Here is a 25,001-nt window from a genome sequence, read left to right as displayed (position 1 = left end):
TAATCATCATTACCATTATTAGTATCATTAGTAGTATACAACCCTAAAACCAGCATAGACTGAGATATTGCATTAATACCAAGAAAGCTGACCAGCGTGCGATGAAAGTAAAATATATATATATATATATATATATATATATAGAGAGAGAGAGAGAGAGAGAGAGAGAGAGAGAGAGAGAGAGAGAGAGAGAGAGAGAGAGAGAGAGAAGAGTGACTGAGGATCTACATGTCAGAAGCGAAAGAAGGGGATTTTAAGACCAAGAGGGGGGTTGAAGGATGGAGTGAAGGAGGCCTTGGGATACCAAAACCAGAACATTCAGGGGAATAAGAGGAATGCATGGAATGGTATTGGATCAATCTGGTATGAGGCAGGGCGACATACTGTCGACAAGCAGAACCAAGGTATATGAAGCAGTCAATGTAAAACATGGAACAGCTGTTTATAAGCTATGGTTTCAATACATTATACGTGATGAATGGAGAGTGGATGAGTGCAAATGAGGCTATTGTTCATCTGTAACCTCAACGAGGCAGAAGCAATTTGGTGCTATGAAAATCAACATATACATCCTGCATTAGGTATACACACTGTTAAAAAGTTAGGATACATCCAGACCATAATATATATGTTCAAGTTTCTAAAAGCTTTCAAATTCCAAAATCTGAATGCTGCTTGACCCTAAACATTACATTTTCAGAACTCAACCTGTGTTGTAACAGATACAGGGATCAAGCTCAGTTAAGAAGCGGTAAATTAAGATGGCATGAAAAGTTCAAGAAGCATTAAGAGTGAAAAGATGAATAAAGAGATATGCCCCAAAAGTGTAAAAGCTTCCACCCTATAATGTAAACACACACACACACACACACACACACACACACACACACACACACAGATATATAAATATATATATTTCTTTTCTTTCAAACTATTCGCCATTTCCCGCATTAGCGAGGTAGCGTTAAGAACAGAGGACTGGGCCTTTGAGGGAATACCCTCACCTGGCCCAATTCTCTGGTCCTTCTTTTGGAAAATTAAAAAAAAAAAAAACGAGAGGGGAGGATTTCCAGCCCCCCCGCTCCCTCCCCTTTTAGTCGCCTTCTACGACACGCAGGGAATACGTGGGAAGTACTCTTAATCCCCTATCCCCAGGGATAAAATATATATATATATATATATATATATATATATATATTTTTCACTATACTTGATCGCCATTTCCCACGTCAATCAGGTAGCACCAGGAAACAGACGAAGAATGGCCCATCCACTCATATACACATGTATATACATAAATGCCCATACAGAGAAGGGGGCCAGGTGAGGATATTCCCTCTAAGGCCCAGTCCTCTGTTCTTAACACTACCTTGCTAACGCGGGAAATGGCAAATAGTATGAAAGAAAGAAATATACATATATATATATATATATATATATATATATATATATATATATATATATATATATATATATATATCTTTCTTTCTTTCAAACTATTCGCCATTTCCCGCATTAGCGAGGTAGCGTTAAGAACAGAGGACTGGGCCTTTGAGGGAATACCCTCACCTGGCCCGAATTCTCTGTTCCTTCTTTTGGAAAATTAAAAAAAAAAAACGAGAGGGGAGGGATTTCCAGCCCCCCGCTCCCTCCCCTTTTAGTCGCCTTCTACGACACGCAGGGAATACGTGGGAAGTATTCTTTCTCCCCTATCCCCAGGGATAATATATATATATATATATATATATATATATATATATATATATATATATATATATATATATATATATAAGGGAAGGGAGCAGGGGGCTGGAAATCCTCCCCTCTCTTTTTTTTTTTTTTCCCAAAGGAAGGAACATAGAAGGGGGCTGGATGAGGATGTTTCCTCAGGGGCCCAGTCCTCTGTTCTTAACGCTACCTCGCTGATGCGGGAAATGGCGAATAGTATGAAAGAATATATATATATATATATATGGTTTAAAAAGCGAGATATACATAAGTATACGTATGTAAGTAGGAGAGATGGCCAGAGAGCGTTATTGGATTACGTGTTAATTGACAGGCGCGCGAAAGAGAGACTTTTGGATGTTAATGTGCTGAGAGGTGCAACTGGAGGGATGTCTGATCATTATCTTGTGGAGGATAAGGTGAAGATTTGTATGGGTTTTCAGAAAAGAAGAGTGAATGTTGGGGTGAAGAGGGTGGTGAGACTAAGTGAGCTTGGGAAGGAGACTTGTGTGAGGAAGTACCAGGAGAGACTGAGTACAGAATGGAAAAAGGTGAGAACAATGGAAGTAAGGGGAGTGGGGGAGGAATGGGATGTATTTAGGGAATCAGTGATGGATTGCGCAAAAGATGCTTGTGGCATGAGAAGAGTGGGAGGTGGGTTGATTAGAAAAGGGTAGTGAGTGGTGGGATGAAGAAGTAAGAGTATTAGTGAAAGAGAAGAGAGAGGCATTTGGACGATTTTTGCAGGGAAAAAATGAAATTGAGTGGGAGATGTATAAAAGAAAGAGACAGGAGGTCAAGAGAAAGGTGCAAGAGGTGAAAAAGAGGGCAAATGAGAGTTGGGGTGAGAGAGTATCATTAAATTTTAGGGAGAATAAAAAGATGTTCTGGAAGGAGGTAAATAAAGTGCGTAAGACAAGGGAGCAAATGGGAACTTCAGTGAAGGGCGCAAATGGGGAGGTGATAACAAGTAGTGGTGATGTGAGAAAGAGATGGAGTGAGTATTTTGAAGGTTTGTTGAATGTGTTTGATGATAGAGTGGCAGATATAGGGTGTCTTGGTCGAGGTGGTGTGCAAAGTGAGAGGGTTAGGGAAAATGATTTGGTAAACAGAGAAGAGGTAGTAAAAGCTTTGCGGATGATGAAAGCCGGCAAGGCAGCAGGTTTGGATGGTATTGCAGTGGAATTTATTAAAAAAGGGGGTGACTGTATTATTGACTGGTTGGTAAGGTTATCTAATGTATGTATAACTCATGGTGAGGTACCTGAGGATTGGCGGAATGCGTGCATAGTGCCATTGTACAAAGGCAAAGGGGATAAGAGTGAGTGCTCAAATTTCAGAGGTATAAGTTTGTTGAGTATTCCTGGTAAATTATATGGGAGGGTATTGATTGAGAGGGTGAAGGCATGTACAGAGCATCAGATTGGGGAAGAGCAGTGTGGTTTCAGAAGTGGTAGAGGATGTGTGGATCAGGTGTTTGCTTTGAAGAATGTATGTGAGAAATACTTAGAAAAGCAAATGGATTTGTATGTAGCATTTATGGATCTGGAGAAGGCATATGATAGAGTTGATAGAGATGCTCTGTGGAAGGTATTAAGAATATATGGTGTGGGAGGCAAGTTGTTAGAAGCAGTGAAAAGTTTTTATCGAGGATGTAAGGCATGTGTACGTGTAGGAAGAGAGGAAAGTGATTGGTTCTCAGTGAATGTAGGTTTGCGGCAGGGGTGTGTGATGTCTCCATGGTTGTTTAATTTGTTTATGGATGGGGTTGTTAGGGAGGTAAATGCAAGAGTTTTGGAAAGAGGGGCAAGTATGAAGTCTGTTGTGGATGAGAGAGCTTGGGAAGTGAGTCACTTGTTGTTCGCTGATGATACAGCGCTAGTGGCTGATTCATGTGAGAAACTGCAGAAGCTGGTGACTGAGTTTGGTAAAGTGTGTGAAAGAGGAAAGTTAAGAGTAAATGTGAATAAGAGCAAGGTTATTAGGTACAGTAGGGTTGAGGGTCAAGTCAATTGGGAGGTAAGTTTGAATGGAGAAAAACTGGAGGAAGTAAAGTGTTTTAGATATCTGGGAGTGGATCTGGCAGCGGATGGAACCATGGAAGCGGAAGTGGATCATAGGGTGGGGGAGGGGGCGAAAATCCTGGGAGCCTTGAAGAATGTGTGGAAGTCAAGGACATTATCTCGGAAAGCAAAAATGGGTATGTTTGAAGGAATAGTGGTTCCAACAATGTTGTATGGTTGCGAGGCGTGGACTATGGATAGAGTTGTGCGCAGGAGGATGGATGTGCTAGAAATGAGATGTTTGAGGACAATGTGTGGTGTGAGGTGGTTTGATCGAGTAAGTAACGTAAGGGTAAGAGAGATGTGTGGAAATAAAAAGAGAGTGGTTGAGAGAGCAGAAGAGGGTGTTTTGAAATGGTTTGGTCACATGGAGAGAATGAGTGAGGAAAGATTGACCAAGAGGATATATGTGTCAGAGGTGGAGGGAACGAGGAGAAGAGGGAGACCAAATTGGAGGTGGAAAGATGGAGTGAAAAAGATTTTGTGTGATTGGGGCCTGAACATGCAGGAGGGTGAAAGGAGGGCAAAGAATAGAGTGAATTGGAGCGATGTGGTATACCGGGGTTGACGTGCTGTCAGTGGGTTGAATCAAGGCATGTGTATGGGGGTGGGTTGGGCCATTTCTTTTGTCTGTTTCCTTGCGCTACCTCGCAAACGCGGGAGACAGTGGCAAAAAAAAAAAAAAAAATATATAAATATTTATATATATACAAACACACGCACATATCTATGCAAAGGCAAAGGGGATAAGAGTGAGTGCTCATATTACAGAGGTATAAGTTTGTTGAGTATTCTTGGGAAATTATATGGGAGGGTATTGACTGAGAGGGTGAAGGCATGTACAGAGAGCATCAGACTGGGAAGAGCAGTGTGGTTTCAGAAGTGGTAGAGGATGTGTGAATCAGGTGTTTGCTTTGAAAAATGTATGAGAAATACTTAGAAAAGCAAATGGATTTGTATGTAGCATTTATGGATCTGGACAGGGCATATGATAGAGTTGATAGAGATGCTCTGTGAAAAGTATTAAGAATATATGGTGTGGGAGGTAAGTTGTTAGAAGCAGTGAAAAGTTTTTATCAAGGATGTAAGGCATGTGTACGTGTAGGAAGAGAGGAAAGTGATTGGTTCTCAGTGAATGTTGGTTTGTGGCAGGGGTGCGGGATGTCTCTTACTCATCAGCCAGCTGTGAAACTGGTTAACCACTTTTATCATTTCTGTAGAGGGTAGTATCAATCATCTTTTGTGAGGATGTGTCATGGAAAAAATGTGCAAGTAAAGATACATATAGCTACATCCTATTTAACCCATATATCAGTAGCATCTTTGAAAACCATCTCTATCAGCCATTTCATAGTTTCTTCTAGTGCAAGATAAACTTACGGTAAAATGATAATATATTCATACCAACATTTTGAGACCTAACTTTTGTTTTTCATATCAAGGAATGGGACTGATCATGAACTGGAAAAACCTGTTTATGATTTGGTGCATAAATATGTATGTTAGTATCAAAGATACTGACATATTAACAGAGATAAATCAGAATCATAAATAGCCAAATGGTGAAGAGGTGAAAATCATTAACAGTCTTACTTCCTACTTAATGTGCTAATATTCAATAACAAGTCACAAGCAAGTCTCAATATTTCATTCACCTTTCCTGACAAACTGAAGCACAAATGTTTGTCCAAGTTGCAAAAGGAACTCTTTCCATACTCCTGTGCACCTTTGCAACCACAAAATTAAGTAAAATTATGGAAGGTAATATAAACATCTGATAATGAATCTTATTCTTTTCAAAATCTCTAAACTTTCTATATTATAGCAACATGTCTCAACACTTAACAAAACTATAATGTATTATCTACAAAGCACCATATGTCTATTTAAATCTGAATAAATGTTAAAATGAATAAAATGAATAAATGTTATGAATTAATATATCTATCATTAAAACCTGAGACTTGTCTCTACATATTTTCTCACTATTTGGTTCCATTCAGTTACGATGATACTTTAGAAATCATATAATTAAATTTCTAAAATACAAGCTTGGCATTTCATTTCTATTCAATTTACTACTTATGATTGTACTCTCTTTAGCTGATGAACTTTCACCACATGAAAATTTTTTATCATTACTCAAAATGAAACTTGTGACTGAATACAAAAATCATACACTGTAATAATATTTCAAAGATCAAGTACACAAAAAGGGCTGTCTTATGCGATACACTTATTCTAATTTTTTCATATTTGATCACTATTACCCACATTAGCAAGTAGTGCCAGAAACAGACAAAAAAAAAAGCCCCCTCTTCATAAATTCAACTGCAATACTATTCACTCCAGCTACCTCGCCACGTTTTATCTCAAGTAAGGCTTTCACCAGCTCTTCTCTCTTCATCAACCCACTCCCTATTCTCTTTCACTACATATACCACTCTGATCCAAACACCCTACATCTACCACTCTCTCATCAAACACATTCAACAGTCCTTCAAAATGATAACTCCATCTCCTCCTCACTTCATCCTTAAGTGTTACCATTTCCCCTTTTGCCGCTTTCACCATGTTCCTATTTATCTTGTTTTTCGTACATTATCAACCTGCTTCCAAAACATCTTATTCCTCCTAAAGTTTACTGATACTCAGCTCACACAAACTCTCATTTGCCCTCCTTTTCAACCCATGCACCTTCCTCTTGAGCTCCTGCTGCTTTCTTTTATACATCCTCCAATAATGTGCACTTCTCCCCTGTAAGTGTCACCCAAACACCTCTCTTTTCTCTTTTATTGGCAATTATATTCTTTCATACCACCACTCATCATTCTAATTCATTTCCACAATTATACAGGAAAGCCATGACCTACTGTCTAAATAAACTAACGGTACACCTTATAGTTCTCATGACATAAAACGGAGCATCTATCATACTGAAGGTGATTTTTCCTTCCTGTTAATAACTATATATGAAACTTATGAAAAACAATATTATAACACAAATGGCTGGAATACACTCAGACAAAAAAATTTGTGAGTAATTAGTTCATGTATAAGAAAATTTAAGTACATATGCTTTTCAACATATGACAAGCATCCTATCTTACAATTAATTTGAAAAGTAATATGATTAATCATCTCAATTTATGTCATGATATCCCAAAAACTAAATTGTCTGATGAATTCTCAATAAAAACCATACAAGGCAATCTGGATGATGTAGAAGGCATTTACGGTTTAGAATGACACAAGAAACATCATAGGATGCATTAAACAGTCTCATATGCCATTAGTTTCCTTATTCCATCTGACTGTCTATTTCATGTGTAATATACTTTAACTTTGCTATGGCTACTTGGATATCATTCAAGGGTGCATCATGATGGGTAACAAAGCGAACACTGTCTGCTGTCCATGGTAGTGCTTTTACTATAACTTTCCCACCTACTTCTTTACACTCCCCTTCACCAACCTATAACAGAAAATAAGGTAAATACTACTATTATGTTACATAACAATGCCACTGCCGTTATTGCATTTTAATTAATCAGTAAATATCCATACATCAAAGTGTGCAATGTACAAAACTGAATATACAGTGCTACCTCTAATATCCTGGCAGTATGCAGACAATTGATTCTGAAGGAGAGTGTGGTTTTTCTACCCATGATCTGTGCAGTATAGAATTACACATCTAAATAAATCCAAATTATGAGAAAACTATCTTAAGCTTCAAAATGTTGACCTCTACTGCTGTTCCTTCTCATGACAAGGTAGGCAAACATATATGATGCCACTTCTTAAAGGCAATCTAACCACCCTTGAGGATAATTATACTTTTCCTGCAACTCTAATTTTTTATGGAATTCTTTAGTTTTTACTTGTAATGTGGCCATATTTATAATCTGACATTGTTTTTAAATTTTGATACAACTCTTTTATACTTTTTATACAACTGAAAACTTTCACATCTTAATAAAACATACTTCAAGCCCATAATGCTCACAGCACTCTGTGTTGGGCTACACCACAGAAATGAACAAACAACTCTTGTATGCTTTTTGCAGGATTAAGGACTTTAATAGTTTGATAAAACAGGCTTTAGACCCATGATCACTCCATTCATTGTTTGCAATTTACTGTGAAAGTAAATGTGCTAAATGAACGTGACAAACATGAGGTTAGGTATGCAATGCTCTAAGTAACAAAGAGGAGGCAAGAATAATCCCACATGTTCTGTAAGCCGATGACATGTAAACTTAAACTTGCACAATAACTCTTTCAAGTGGCACCTCTATCACCAAAATGTTCAAATACTTGAGGCTTCTAAGGTGACTTACAAATAGTAGAAATAGCACTGTATAATGTATTAGCTATGGCCAATATATTAGTTTAACTTTTACATATCTAGTGATAATTAATTCAATACAAGATAATGAGCTAATGATTAAGAACTATTTTCACAATCATCTAAAAATTGTACTTACTGTAGATAATCTATCACAAAACTGCTCTGGAGTTAGAGCATCTGGATGTATATGCACAATGACTATATTTGTGTGAACTTCAGCAAGCTGGCAAGTCACATTCTTACTTCCCATTTCACAAATTGCTGAAATTTTTGCAGTACATAAACATGAATATGTCACAGCAATTTCATACACAATATAAATATATGACAAGAGTACCTAGTGACAGCATTAGGATCCGGTTCCTCTATCACAGAATAAAGTACTGAAATTGAATATAAAGATATTTCACAGAGATTACTAAACTGTGACATTATCAGTTTTCATGTGAAAATACCATATATCACAATAATGTTAATGCAACTCTGTTTAAATATCACTTCTTATGATGCTAATACTGAACCTACCCATCTAGAGATATAAAAATCAAGAATGAGACACTCAAAGACATATGCAGTACTTTAATCACAGGATAAGTTAATATAAATGAAGAGACAAAAGATATGCCATGGGCTAAGGGAAAGAACAGATTCAGAATGATAAAAATAATGTATTAGGCACAGACATGGGAAAATATGTACACAGGAAAGATAGGTAAGTTGTTTCAATAACGATTTCCCCATGCATCTAAGCAAGCACTCTAATAAATCCTTTAATTTCCTATTCATCTATTTAGACAATGTACAATTATTCAAAATTTCTTCAGAAGATCATATCACCATCTCCCACTGCCCCATATTAGGGACTGCTCTAAGGAATGCTGATAATCAATTCAAAATTGTACTGCTTTGAGAATTTGATGAGAGTGTTAATAAGGAACATAATAAGAAAGCTGAGAGTAAATGAGAATAAGAGCAAGGTTATTAGGTACAATAAGGTTGAAGGACAAGTCAACTGGGAGGTAAGTTTGAATGGAGAAAAACTGGAGGAAGTGAAGTGTTTTAGATATCTGGGAGTGGATTTGGCAGTGAATGGAACCATGGAAGCAGAAGTGAATCATAGGGTGGGGGAGGGGACGAAAGTTCTGGGAGCGTTGAAAAATGTATGGAAGTCGAGAACGTTATCTTGGAAAGCAAAAATAGGTATGTTTGAAGGAATAGTGGTTCCAACAAAGTTATATGGTTACGAGGCGTGGGCTACAGACAGAGTTGTGTGGAGGAGGGTAGATGTGCTGGAAATGAGATGTTTGAGGACAATATGTGGTGTGAGGTGGTTTGATTAAGTAATGAAAGGGTAAGAGAGATGTGTGGTAATAAAAAGAGTGTGACTGAGAGAACAGAAGAGGGTGTTTTGAAATGGTTTGGTCACATGGAGAGAATAAGTGAGGAAAGATTGACAAAGAGGATATATGTGTCAGAGGTGGAGGGAACGAGGAGAAGTGGGAGACCAAATTGGAGGTGGAAAGATGGAGTGAAAATGATTATGAGTGACCGGGGCCTGAACATGCAGGAGGGCGAAAGGCGTGCAAGGAATAGAGTGAATTGGAACGATATGGTATACCGAGGTCGACGTGCTGTCAATGGATTGAACCAGGGCACGTGAAGCGTCTGGGGTAAACCATGGAAAGTTTTAGTGGGGCTTGGATGTGGAAAGGAAGCTGTGGTTTTGGTGCATTATTACATGACAGCTAGAGACTAAGTGTGAACGAATGTGGCCTTTGTTGTCTTTTCCTACCGCTACCTCGCGCACATGCGGGGGGAGGGGGTTTTCATTTCATGTGTGGCAGGGTGGCAACGGGAATGAATAAGGGCAGAAACTTACCTTGAGCCAATAGTTTAGCATGCCTATGATCTTCAGCCAGACGATCAACCATGTTGTCCAAGGCATATAATGCTGCAGCGGCCAACATACCAGCTTGTCTCATACCTCCACCCAATACTTTGCGAAGACGTAAAGCTCTGGAAATAACAAAAAAACTACATTTCAATTCTTGCTTCAGATGAAATACTGAACATATAATCAATTACCACACATTTCTGATTCGATTCAGGATAATGAATGACTTACAAATTTAATAGACAATATCTGAAAAGTACTTGCTTTGATAAAGGGGATTAGGCATATGCTGCAGGGGCTAGTTGGTTTCAACAAGGAAACAGTAATGTTAATATTACTACTATTGTCTTTATTTCCACATTTATGTACAGCAGACTGTATGCACATTGCCTCTCATCATTTCCTCAACCTCTTCTTTTACCTTCATATCACCAATGATCATGATCTGCCAGTCATCTACTTTACACTTCAAATGGCCATATTATCTTAAAAATGTTCAACTTATGCATGTCTGTAATGATTTCTTCCCATCAAATATCTTTCTCAGCTGCAATTCTGTAATTTATTCAGTCCAATAAATCTGACTTTATACATACTTATCTCTACATCTCAAATTTTCTAACAATTTGGAACCAAGAAACCGAAGACTTCACACTCATACAATAGACGTGACAAATTCTATCAAACAAGCCTCTTGTAAATCCTACACTTAGATTCTTCTCCTTCACAAGACCTCTAAGTTTGAAACTCAAGTAACACAGTCCAAAATGAAACCTGCATAGTATTTCATGCCAAAGAATCATCAGCTAAACGTCAAGCTAAGAAATGTTCCATATACCAGCAAAGCATACTGAATTTACAAATCAAAAGTACACAAAATGTGCTGTTACTACGACAAACATGATATAATACCTTTAAAATACCCTAAAAACAAAAAATTGTGTTAATCTAATGAGTTTTCAGAGGCTAGAAATAAGAATCTCTTATATTTGTAAAATGATACACCTGTCAAAAAATTTTTGAAACTAGTATTTTCGATTATATTTTTGCAATTCTAGAAGAACAATTCTTTTATTTGCATTCTCAACATTCTGATATTACCATACTGTATTCCAGATTACTTAATGAGTTCACTTACTTCAACATAAATTCCTCTGGACCAACAATAACAGAGCCAACAGGGGTTCCAAGCCCTTTGCTAAAGCATATGGAAGCAGTATCACATGCATGTAGAACATCAGCAGCAGTCTGCCCACTGGCAATTACAGCATTCATCAATCGTGCCCCATCCATATGTAAAGGAAGGCCCAGAAATTTTGTCATGCAACCAACCTGCATATAAAAAGTAAACCTGATATCAGGACTTAATAACAACTAAACACTTTAAACAGTTAATACACATATACTTATGTACTGCCACAGACGTCCCTTCAATGTTATGGAGTTCTCACAGGGCCTAGGAAGCCAGCCACATCCATCAGGTAGGACCACAGGTCATAAAGTATAATAATGCTGAGGGCACATATATATGCACAGAGAGTGGGGCATTTGAAAAGAAAGTTTAGTGTCTTCTTTGTGGTAGCTGCATCATGGGCAAGAAGGCTCTTTGGATATGATGAAGCAGCGTTTGTAGTGTTGGAGAGACACATGATGTCCCAGCACAAACAGGAAAGTGTTAAAATTTAGTTAGGAAGGCAATTATATAGGGTATTTTGGATCATTTCAGTGTGTACTTCTTTTGTCAGTACTGTCTCAGCTGTTATAGGACTCCACCTACCTAAGGTTACATTGCAGGTGAAGTCACCTTTGGCAAGGCTGTATTATCATCAAATGACAAAACAAAATACAGTCTTGTCAAAAAACTTCTTGCTTCAAAGTTGTCAGTCCTGTCCTTGACACTGAGAGTGTATTATTTTCAAAAATGTTCGCTATTTCCTGAATGAGTGAGGTAGAATGCTGAATAAATGACAGAGCCTTAAAGGAGAAAAGATCCTAAAATGACTCCTTCCTCTGTTCCTCATTTGGAAAGCAATACAAGAAGGGAAAGCGTGGAAAGAAAGGTCAATGTCTCTTAGATCAAAGATGGGTATGTTTGACTGTATAGTTGTCCTGAGGGGGTTGTAGGGGTGCTAGGTGTGGGCCTTAAATGACAAAGTACAGAAGGGTGTGAAGGTGTTGAATCTGTTTGTGGACAACATATGGTGTGAAAAGGATTCATCAACTAAAAATGATTGGGTAGGAGTAAGGAGGGGTAGTATGAGAAGTACACATGAAAGAGCTGAAGAGAGCGAGTTCATGGAGAAGATGAGTCAGCAGACGATGACGAAGAAGGCACACAGGCTGGTTAGAAAAAGTCAAAGGTACTTCTATGGTCATGCTGAGATCTAGATAACTTTGTTAAGTATTGGCACCTGATGAGGTGGATTGTCTCCACGAAATATATCGTGCCAAATGATATAGAAAAATTACATGTTAACTAAAATTACATGAACTACTGAGGTGCGATTTTACCATATACATATATATATAGGGTGGGGGAGGGGGCGAAAATCCTGGGAGCCTTGAAGAATGTGTGGAAGTCGAGAACATTATCTCAGAAAGCAAAAATGGGTATGTTTGAAGGAATAGTGGTTCCAACAATGTTGTATGGTTGCGAGGCGTGGGCTATGGATAGAGTTGTGCGCAGGAGGGTGGATGTGCTGGAAATGAGATGTTTGAGGACAATGTGTGGTGTGAGGTGGTTTGATCGAGTAAGTAACGTAAGGGTAAGAGAGATGTGTGGAAATAAAAAGAGCATGGTTGAGAGAGCAGAAGAGGGTGTTTTGAAATGGTTTGGGCACATGGAGAGAATGAGTGAGGAAACATTGACCAAGAGGATGTATGTGTCGGAGGTGGAGGGAACGAGGAGAAGTGGGAGACCAAATTGGAGGTGGAAAGATGGAGTGAAAAAGATTTTGTGTGATCGGGGCCTGAACATGCAGGAGGGTGAAAGGAGGGCAAGGAATAGAGTGAATTGGATCGATGTGGTATACCGGGATTGACGTGCTGTCAGTGGATTGAATCAGGGCATGTGAAGCGTCTGGCGTAAACCATGGAAAGCTGTGTAGGTATGTATATTTGCGTGTGTGGACGTATGTATATACATGTGTAGGGGGGTGGGTTGGGCCATTTCTTTCGTCTGTTTCCTTGCGCTACCTCGCAAACGCGGGAGACAGCGACAAAGTAAAAAAAAAAAAAAAAAAAAAAAAAAATATATATATATATAATATGCTTTTTATACTTTATGTATGTCAATATACAATGTAATGGTGAACAAAATAAACACTGCTACATCTTATTTCTTTATGTATTCCCTAACACTGCTGTATTATGTATAGTATTTCTCTCATTTTCATATTTCTTTACCTCAAATTCTATATTTCTGTACTTTTGCTGAGAAAGCCTCAACTCTTTTCTTTTACATGTACTTTTACTTCTATTAAAACAAGCAGTTGGTAGGTGTTTTACCAGGTGCCAGCCAAACTAATAAGCACCATTTAACAAATGAGTCAAACAATGATGTGTGGTCTTCAAACTGATTAAGTTTCTGAAGCTAGTAATCAAACCATTAAGAAAAGGGTCTGCATACAAACATCCATCTTTAAATGTAAAAACAGCATGAATGACAATGGAAAACAAAGTACTACAGCATAATGTCATCCTACCAAATATTCAATATATACTAAAAACATTATATTTACCTCGTCAATCCACTCTTTGGGCAAAACTTTCCCACCACACACATTCTGGGTATTTTCAATGCATACAAGTGTAGTTCTTGGGCAATGAACATCTTCCATTCGCATTCTTAAAGGGATTTCAGCAACATCAAATGTCCCATCTGACTGAGTAGGGATAATGTGAGGCTGTATACCACCAAGCTGTGGAGAAAACAAAAGTGCTCTGAGTTCCATACGGATGCATGCAATTAGCTAATGGAAAGCATTACTAAATATTACTTTATGAATATTCTTAATACAGCCAAAGAAGTCATTTTATCTTTTGAGGCCTTTTATACATCTTTCCTATATATTCATCCCTGTTCTGCTCCATCTACTGTCACTAATGATTCTACTATTCCAGTGAATGCTTGCATTCATACTTCAAAGTTAATATAGCAAAAATCACTGTACTTTTAAAATACACAAGAACAGTGAGCAATCTACTAACCTGATTATAACAACTGTTTCTATAAATATATGAGCAGGAGTGAAAAGGGAGATATTTCACTTTTACCAGATATCAGAACAAAAAATGCATAAACTTTTAGTAAAACCAAAACAGACCTACAACACTCATTCTCTGTGTTTAGATCTTGTTTCACTGTACATTGTTCCTTTAGTTCACACTGGGAATTTAGTGTTGTTACTTTACCTGCAAACTATGACATAAAGGTATATGCTTGTTTACCTTGCCTTGAAAAGGATAGATTCTGTTTTTGTTAGAATTTATAGGACTGGGTAAAAATGTTATGCACTCTTCCCATGTGTTATTTTTGGTGATGTATCTGATGTAAAAATACTAGTCTGTGTATGTCTACAATTCTGCTGTGCTCCTGAGTCAATCTATGGATGATCAAACTTTTGCCAGTTTAAGAGTTCACAAATTCCTTCATGTCAGACATGGATAGTGGTATAGTTGATGACATAAGTAATCTTTTAAAAAAGTATTCTTGCAAATCTTTATATGATGAATGAAGATGTGCGTTACTGAAAAATAACCTCTTTGCAAGCAGAATACTTACACGGAAAAAAAATGCAAATCCTTTCTCTTTTCAATAGCCCACTTCTTTGTTGTGTTCTAAATATTCACTGACTCTTGAAACAATCTTTTTGTTCCTTTAAAAAATGGTACATGAAATTCTGCTGAAATTTTCAGTACTATGTTGGGAATGAGATGGTTAAACTTTGAAAAGAAAATACTGAATGTATCAAAGAAGATGCCAGATATCAAGGAGACTCTCAATCTGGAGAGAATACAGTAAGGTCTCACAGATTCTCTTTGTCAATTCATTAACATTATTCATAATTTCCCTACCAAATATCTGAATGTCATTCTTGGAGTTAACACTAACTTTGATCTTATGCACTAAATGCCTCTGTTGACTGCTTTGCTGGTTTCCCTTGAAGTACAATATTCATTACTATTATTCAAAGTTTAGCTATAATATCAGTCATATCTATAGCTTCTTTTACATGAACTCCCAAACATTTGTGCTGAATACTTTGAGCATATCATAAATTCATAAGACAGCATTTGCCCAACCATGACAATCAAAAATCTATCTGGCTTTCCTCTCAAGCTTAAGGGTGATTCAAAGGTTATTTCATTTCATTCATTATCATATTAAACTAATAAAATAAGCTGGAAAATATTCTAAAGCATAATACTGAAAAGCTACGCTACATATGAAAGAAAAGTTTCATCATGATTGGCTTAACAGAAACAATGGCAGGAACTAACCTGAGCCATACCAGCCTGTTCATAGAGGAAGATATGTGCTTGGTCACCCAGCAGTACTTCTGATCCTCGATGCTCACAGTGGCCCAAAACTGCAACATTTTAGGCATAAAGTCTTTCACATTCCTACCACAATATATTCCCCATACACAACATTAAAACTACTTTGAACATCTCACAATTAAACCATTAATAAAAATTATAATGATAAATCTAAATCAAGCTCATGGGCAAACATAATACAATTCAAATAAACAGGTCAATTAGGCAATCATAATCTGATACAATATTCCCTACTTCACAGATACGAAGTATGCCTAAATTCTTCGGTAGATGCTTCCCTTATGTGGTATTTCTAACTCATTTTTGTTCTCTCTTACACCAACTTCCCTCTACCAGACTCATATTCACTATGCATTAACCTCCCATATCCTTCTTTTTACATATTTCACTCTCCAGTGAATTTTTCTTAGATTAATCACTTCTAAACCTTTCAGCCTACCTAAAACTATTTTCTTGAACAATGTATATCAGTTCTAACTGCTTTTATCAATCTAATCTTTTATTCCAAAAACTCCTTCCATATGCAAACTGACATTTTCACTCTTCTTTTTTCAATGGAAAAATGCCTGCCTTTTAACTTTTCCAATCATTCATCCTAATTCCTTTGTTGTAAATAAATGTGCTAACCGTATATCTGCTCAATCTGTTAACATTCCAAATTCTCTAAACACACATAACTTGCTCTTACAGATTTTCACATTTTTCCTATTACCATATATCTGATCACATATGCAGTTCTGAAGCTAACTCACACAAGACACATTCTGGATGTATATTATACTGTAACAACCAGCTTTCACTCATTTTCATTAAAATAATCTTCTGAACAGTAATAGCGTATGTCCTTCAGATCACTATCCAGAACATCAAGGCATCTGATAATGGAGGATAGTACAGTGACTTAACTGAAGAGTATTTCAGACAAACAGAGCTTATAATTCATGGTGTTTCTTAACTAAATACCAGTGGTGCACTAAATATGTGACATCTGGGATTTCACTTACTTTTAAGAGATTTTCCCAAACCACTAAGATTTCCTTCATGGAACTGTATGAACGCATATTTTCCTTAAGGAATTATATGTAAACAATGTCATAAAGACATTCAGCTAACTCTGTCATATATGTTCAGTAGCAGGGTAACAAGTCCTGTCTGTCCTGTCTCCTACACTCTTACAATTACAAGTCACACACATGCATGCCATTAATTTTCATGAACTATTTGTTATCACTGTTTCACTATGAGTCAGTTATGTTATATATATATATATATATATATATATATATATATATATATATATATATATGTATTTTTTTTTTTTTTTTTTTTTTTTATACTTTGTCGCTGTCTCCCGCGTTTGCGAGGTAGCGCAAGGAAACAGACGAAAGAAATGGCCCAACCCCCCCCCCATACACATGTACATACACACGTCCACACACGCAAATATACATACCTACACAGCTTTCCATGGTTTACCCCAGACGCTTCACATGCCTTGATTCACTCCACTGACAGCACGTCAACCCCTGTATACCACATCGCTCCAATTCACTCTATTCCTTGCCCTCCTTTCACCCTCCTGCATGTTCAGGCCCCGATCACACAAAATCTTTTTCACTCCATCTTTCCACCTCCAATTTGGTCTCCCTCTTCTCCTCGTTCCCTCCACCTCCGACACATATATCCTCTTGGTCAATCTTTCCTCACTCATTCTCTCCATGTGCCCAAACCATTTCAAAACACCCTCTTCTGCTCTCTCAACCACGCTCTTTTTATTTCCACACATCTCTCTTACCCTTACGTTACTTACTCGATCAAACCACCTCACACCACACATTGTCCTCAAACATCTCATTTCCAGCACATCCATCCTCCTGCGCACATCTCTATCCATAGCCCACGCCTCGCAACCATACAACATTGTTGGAACCACTATTCCTTCAAACATACCCATTTTTGCTTTCCGAGATAATGTTCTCGACTTCCACACATTTTTCAAGGCTCCCAAAATTTTCGCCCCCTCCCCCACCCTATGATCCACTTCCGCTTCCATGGTTCCATCCGCTGCCAGATCCACTCCCAGATATCTAAAACACTTCACTTCCTCCAGTTTTTCTCCATTCAAACTCACCTCCCAATTGACTTGACCCTCACCCCTACTGTACCTAATAACCTTGCTCTTATTCCCATTTACTCTTAACTTTCTTCTTCCACACACTTTACCAAACTCAGTCACCAGCTTCTGCAGTTTCTCACATGAATCAGCCACCAGTGCTGTATCATCAGCGAACAACAACTGACTCACTTCCCAAGCTCTCTCATCCCCAACAGACTTCATACTTGCCCCTCTTTCCAGGACTCTTGCATTTACCTCCCTAACAACCCCATCCATAAACAAATTAAACAACCATGGAGACATCACACACCCCTGCCGCAAACCTACATTTACTGAGAACCAATCACTTTCCTCTCTTCCTACACGTACACATGCCTTACATCCTCGATAAAAACTTTTCACTGCTTCTAACAACTTGCCTCCCACACCATAAATTCTTAATACCTTCCACAGAGCATCTCTATCAACTCTATCATATGCCTTCTCCAGATCCATAAATGCTACATACAAATCCATTTGCTTTTCTAAGTATTTCTCACATACATTCTTCAAAGCAAACACCTGATCCACACATCCTCTACCACTTCTGAAACCGCACTGCTCTTCCCCAATCTGATGCTCTGTACATGCCTTCACCCTCTCAATCAATACCCTCCCATATAATTTACCAGGAATACTCAACAAACTTATACCTCTGTAATTTGAGCACTCACTCTTATCCCCTTATATATATATATATATATATATATATATATATATATATATATATATATATATATATATATATATCCCTGGGGATAGGGGAGAAAGAATACTTCCCACGTATTCCCTGCGTGTCGTAGAAGGCGACTAAAAGGGAAGGGAGCGGATGGCTGGAAATCCTCCCCTCTCGTTTTTTTTTTTTTTTAATTTTCAAAATGAAGGAACAGAGAAGGGGGCCAGGTGAGGGTATTCCCTCAAAGGCCCAGTCCTCTGTTCTTAACGCTACCTCGCTATCGCGGGAAATGGCGAATAGTATGAAAAAAAAAAAATATATATATATATATATATATTTTCTTTTCTTTTAAGCTATTCGCCATTTCCCGCATTAGCGAGGTAGCGTTAAGAACAGAGGACTGGGTCTTTGTGGAAATATCCTCACCTGGCCCTCCTCTGTTCCTTCGTTTGGAAAATTAAAAAAAAACGAGAGGGGAGGATTTCCAGCCCCCCGATCCCTCCCCTTTTAGTCGCCTTCTACGACACGCAGGGAATACGTGGGAAGTATTCTTATTCCCCTATCTCCAGGGATAATATATACATATATTTTTTTTTTCTTTTTTTTTGCTTTGTCGCTGTCTCCCGCGTTTGCGAGGTAGCGCAAGGACACAGACGAAGAAATGGCCCATCCCACCCCCATACACATGTATATACAAACGTCCACACACGCAAAATATACATACCTACACAGCTTTCCATGGTTTACCCCAGACGCTTCACATGCCCTGATTCAATCCACTGACAGCACGTCAACCCCGGTATACCACATCGATCCAATTCACTCTATTCCTTGCCCTCCTTTCACCCTCCTGCATGTTCAGGCCCCGATCACACAAAATCTTTTTCACTCCATCTTTCCACCTCCAATTTGGTCTCCCACTTCTCCTCGTTCCCTCCACCTCCGACACATATATCCTCTTGGTCAACCTTTCCTCACTCATTCTCTCCATGTGCCCAAACCATTTCAAAACACCCTCTTCTGCTCTCTCAACCACGCTCTTTTTATTTCCACACATCTCTCTTACCCTTACGTTACTTACTCTATCAAACCACCTCACACCACACATTGTCCTCAAACATCTCATTTCCAGCACATCCATCCTCCTGTGCACAACTCTATCCATAGCCCACGCAACCATACAACATTGTTGGAACCACTATTCCTTCAAACATACCCATTTTTGCTTTCCGAGATAATGTTCTCGACTTCCACACATTCTTCAAGGCTCCCAGGATTATATATATATATATATATATATATATATATATATATATATATATTTTTCTTTCTTTTAAACTATTCGCCATTTCCCGCGTTAGCGAGGTAGCGTTAAGAACAGAGGACTGGGCCTTTTTTGGAATATCCTCACCTGGCCTCCTCTGTTCCTTCTTTTGGAAAAAAAAAAAAAAAAACTAGAGGGGAGGATTTCCAACCCCCCGCTCTCTCCCTTTTTAGTCGCCTTCTACGACACGCAGGGAATACGTGGGAAGTATTCTTAATCCCCTATCCCCAGGATAATATATATATATATATATATATATATATATATATATATATATATATATATATATATATATATACTATCCCTGGGGATAGGGGAGAAAGAATACTTCCCACGTATTCCCTGCGTGTCGTAGAAGGCGACTAAAAGGGAAGGGAGCGGGGGGCTGGAAATCCTCCCCTCTTTTTTTTTATTTTAATTTTCCAAAAGAAGGAACAGAGAAGGGGGCCAGGTGAGGGTATTCCCTCAAAGGCCCAGTCCTCTGTTCTTAACGCTACCTCGCTATCGCGGGAAATGGCGAATAGTATAAAAAAGAAAAAAAAAAAAAAATTATATATATATATATATATATATATATATATATGTGTGTGTGTGTGTGTGTGTTAGCACATATCAGATAGTTGCATTACATAGAAAGTCCCTGTGGATTCACGGTGTAATCTCACACTCCAATGAATGATAACGTGGAGTTGACCTCTGACCTCAGAGCCAGGCACCGTATGCACCAAACCCTCCCTGAGTCCTCAGTCTACTCCACGTGGTGGGCCAACATGGTAGTGGCCCACAACAGTAGTGATGGTGTGTGTCTCAGGACATGTTACCCAGTACCTAATGCACATATCTATTTTTCTAATAAAATGTAAAGACCAACAGACCTTCATTAAGTAACTAAAGAAACAAAGAAGGTCCATTCCCTTACTACATTCTTACTCTTTTAATAATGATTACCTTTCTTCAGCAGGTAGCTAAATGCACTCAAGTGATGATGACTTAACAATGATTTCCTCGACTTCCTCAATCTGCTCCCATGTCTCTTGCTCAATCTGTCTCATGTCATCATAACTTCCACTACACACTTGGACTTGAACAGGATATCTTAATGGAGTAGATGGAACCTGGCTGAGATAAATGTCTCCCAAATCCATTTTTCTAACTATTCCTCTCCTTAAAACCCCTCATAACTTTCCTATATCTATTGATGGACTTGTAATTCCATCCTTACTATAATGAAAATACTTGGTATTATGTCACTGTAATATCTAACCTATCTCAGCAACAACTTATCACAAAAAACAAAGTGATCCCTAAGCATCTGCCATGATACAAGATGACACAAAAACTGTAATGTTTAGTGAAAAAGATGCATGCTGGTTTATCTATAAAACTCAGAGTAGCTCATCTCTTTTTGTTTTACAGTAATATCATGAACAAAAATAATAAGGATTCCCCACAAAGTCAAAGCAAAAAGAAATTTTGGAATAAAGAAGATACAGAGAATGGACTACATCTGTAACAATGTGTTCTCGATACTCAGAGGAGTAGGATACATGCACAATCTCACTTAAAAATGAACCAAGAAATTATCAATCAAGAAATTACCAGAAATGAGGTTTCCCATGGTGCCTGATGGTACAAACAAAGCCGAGTCCTTCCCAGTGTAGGCTGCCATTCGCTTCTCAAGTTCTTTGAAAGAAAAAGGTGCTCTGAAGACCATATCATGCCAAATAAAAAATCTGATGAATTATACTGAACACAAGATTATGGTCAGAAATGGTAGTTTGCTAAAGTCTCATCTCAAGTTGTTTCATGAATGCAATGAACTTAAGTATCAAACTAAAAAAAAGCAAAATGACAGGAGATAATGTAAAGCTGTGGTACCAGATACAGTTGGGTCTTCACGATAGACATCATCCCCAAGCAAGGCATCCATCATAGCTCTCTTCATGCCTTCAGAAGGTTTTGTTATTGTATCAGACCGTAGATCAACAACATGTCCCTAGAAAGCGTTGGAATAAAAAACTATTCTAGTTACCATTCTTACTAACATTCTATCTATATATCTATCAATCTATCTACGTATCTATGCACCTAAACAAGATCTTCAAGGAATCTTCTCCCCTGTATGACTCACCTCATCCTCCTCCTCCTCTCAGGGATTTTGGTGAATCTTTTGTCATGGTGATGCATAAAATTTTGCTTTCTAAATTTCCTCAAATTCTTGCTTTTCTACCTCACTCTTTCTCTAGTGCATAGCACCCATTACAATAATTGCTGATGCAGTGACTTTCCCCTCATATCTTATCAACAGTTGTGTCTCATAAGGTTCTGTCCTACTGCCTTCCCTCTTTCTTCTCTCCACAAATTATCAGCTTTTAAACTGACAATTCCACTTTACATATTTCAACTCATTTTCTTCCTTTCCTTAGTCTAATACTAATTCTACTTCTTGCACTAAACATACTTCCTCTCAAATCCAATTTGTGCAGCATTTCCAAATAAAAAAGCAGTATCCTGGTCAAATCAAATAAAGCTAAAATGCTTTATCCACTTATTTCTCTTTCTGACTGTCACTCCTTCCCTTACACTCAACTTCAAAATAACACAATTCAACCCTGAAATAACATACACATGTTAGATATAACCACATCCTCCACTTTATCCCAGAAACCCCACATAATCAATATTAGTCAAAGCCTGCTTTCCAAAAGATGGGAGCACTGTATAGGTGCCATAATGACTTTCCATGTGAGTAGCATTATCACAGCTAATGATGACTCTGTTTAACATACATGTAGGTAGCAAAATTGAATACTGCACTGCAGTTTCATATTGTTTCCTGTCAAACAAATGGATATACTGTACATACATTGGAGAAAACTCAGATACACCTCAAAAGCAATATCAAGGGTCTAGATCAAATATATCATGACAAGCCTGCAGCTTGCAAATAAGAAGGGACAGATACCTAACAACCTATGCTTGACAGAAGATTCTGGGCACCTCAAATAATGTACTGGATCTGAATGCATCTGAGCAAGGAAGATGTTTGAGGACAATCTGGTTGTCCAGTAGAATGTTGTCTGGAAGAAACTGTCCTATAACCCAAGCAAGATACACATTCAAGAATTTGCAACAATACCTGGGTATGTACCAAAAATATGTCAAACAAAATATACAAGAGTCCAGCAAAAGAGTTGAAATGGTTATCTTATGTAATCCCTGTATAAAGAAAGATATGTATGAATCTATCTATCTATATCACTGATGCCCATACCCTCTGGTAACTCAAGGAATGGCCATGCCAAAAGAGCCCCCATAACTGGTGAACTCCAGTGCCACTTCTTTGCCTTTATTTCCTCACCCTTAACAGGCCAATGGCTGAGGGCAGCTCTAGCACAGTGTTTCCAGAGGCTCCTACCTAACATTGCAACTCCAAATAAATTGCTGCATGCTATTAGAATTAAAATTAGAATAAGTACCACTAACAACTCTAATAATTTCAAATATGATATACAGTGCAGATAAACTACTAAAAAATCTGTTACAGAACTATAAAACTATTACTCTTCCTTAACCTTCTTGAGTTGTTGCATTAGATGATTCTGACTAATTAAAATTATCTGGATGTGTGATAAACTTATAAACTGGATTAACTGTACTAAGGGCTTCGAAGAAATAGAGTTCTTTATATCATTCAATAGCTTTATGTCACGAAGTCTGCATAACAATGCTAAATCATTACACTTTTTAGGTAAAGATCATCACACATATACCTTAAACTTGGCTACTGTCACTGGTGGTGGGTGGTAGGCTCTCTTGAGTTGGCGAATGGATAAAGCCTTTCCCATTCCATCTCTGCTTAAAGTTCTTTTTAAAAGACTATATCTTGCCGTCACAATTCTGACAAACAGAAAAAACTGATAAAGAGCAACATCACTGTTAAAGTAGCATGCATCTACAATCTAGTGTGACACAAGATAACAGGTATCAGACTAACAACAGTGTTGTTTATCAACTGTAATACCTGTCCCTAGGTACATGACATGTGATAAGATTATGAACATATTAACATGTTCATCTATTACAAAACTACATCATTAAGACATGAGTAACAATTACACATACCATATCTTTACTTTTACCTTCCTGCTCTACGATCCACATCTTTGGGATTCCAGCAATGCTCAAAAAGTTCATCTTATCCACTGGAGTGAACCACAGATCAACAAGTGTAATGTCATGTGCTTGCAGTGCAAAAGTATGACAAATGAATGCTTATTCAGTGTTTTCAGTGTGCATGGTGCACGTCAGACATGAAAGGTTTGTGGTATTATTAGCTGATATTTGGGCCCATTTATCAAACAACCCTAAACAAGATGAACTGGCTTGACTGCAAGTCGACGGCATTGTCCTAAGTTCAAGCATTGGCCAAGGTGATTCATACTTTAAAAGGATAACCATTATCTATGAGCATTCAAAACGTTAGGTTCCAGTTGGATTCTGACCTTCGACGGGTTGGGTTACTAGCCAGGTCTTAGGGTTACATGACATTCACAAAAATTGCTGGGTTGCATATGTTAAATAATGTGCTCATCATGACCGATCTCAATACACATACAGTGCATCATAAATGTCCCGTAATTCCTGTGTCTGTACCAGTCATAAGTAAAGCATGACTAGTCATTTAATAATATGAAACCGCTGATAACAGCCATATGTTTGGTACGGTATTGTTTTCAGCATTTAGTAATGGTTTAGGGTGGTTTTTGCAACAGCTTGTAGTGACTGCTGTAGCCTTGTTTAGTGACTTCAAATGTAGTTAGGGGTGATTATGGGGATTTATAGTATTACGCATTTCAGAGGCATTGCCTTATTAGGTAAAAACATCCCATGCATCCAATAATTCTGCACTCCACTAAGCAACTTCAACTTTACTTGGGCATCTGACTTATTATACTCATTATGACCACATTCTAGCTTTACTAGGATGTACATTACTTCTTTCTGTGACGAAACTAATCAATGACATCATTACCTTGTGGTTCTATCCATTGTAAAAGGAGACCGCACAATCAGACAAATGTTCAAGTTGGATGTTGTACAGTTGGATAGTGATCACGTCCAGCGAAGATGGGGAGTAGAGAGCAAACACATGTAGCGCACATTTCACAAAATGTCTTCTACACGGGCGAATATTACCTCTAACCTTATCACTATACCCAAATTCTGTTCGAATACAATTTTG

The 25,001-nt window shown here is 37.9% G+C and overlaps 1 protein-coding gene across 1 annotated transcript; it reads right to left on the bottom strand.

Annotated features, from left to right (window-relative positions):
- Positions 1-5,569: 5,569 nt before the first annotated feature.
- LOC139747721 (uncharacterized) lies at positions 5,570-24,906 on the bottom strand. Its single transcript, XM_071660329.1, has 10 exons — positions 24,792-24,906; positions 23,530-23,656; positions 21,635-21,752; positions 21,356-21,439; positions 15,542-15,630; positions 13,780-13,959; positions 11,178-11,371; positions 10,025-10,161; positions 8,282-8,406; positions 5,570-7,266 (listed from the first exon to the last, which is right to left on the bottom strand). Exons 1-10 carry the CDS (start codon positions 24,806-24,808, stop codon positions 7,093-7,095), a joined length of 1,245 nt encoding a protein of 414 aa, XP_071516430.1. The 5' UTR covers positions 24,809-24,906; the 3' UTR covers positions 5,570-7,092.
- Between the last annotated feature and the right edge of the window lie 95 nt (positions 24,907-25,001).

This window comes from Panulirus ornatus, chromosome 69 (assembly GCF_036320965.1).
Source record: "Panulirus ornatus isolate Po-2019 chromosome 69, ASM3632096v1, whole genome shotgun sequence".
Classification (NCBI taxonomy): Eukaryota; Metazoa; Arthropoda; class Malacostraca; order Decapoda; family Palinuridae; genus Panulirus; species Panulirus ornatus.
The sequence above is the reverse complement of the archived record's forward strand: the minus strand, read 5'-3'. Positions and strand labels throughout refer to the sequence as shown.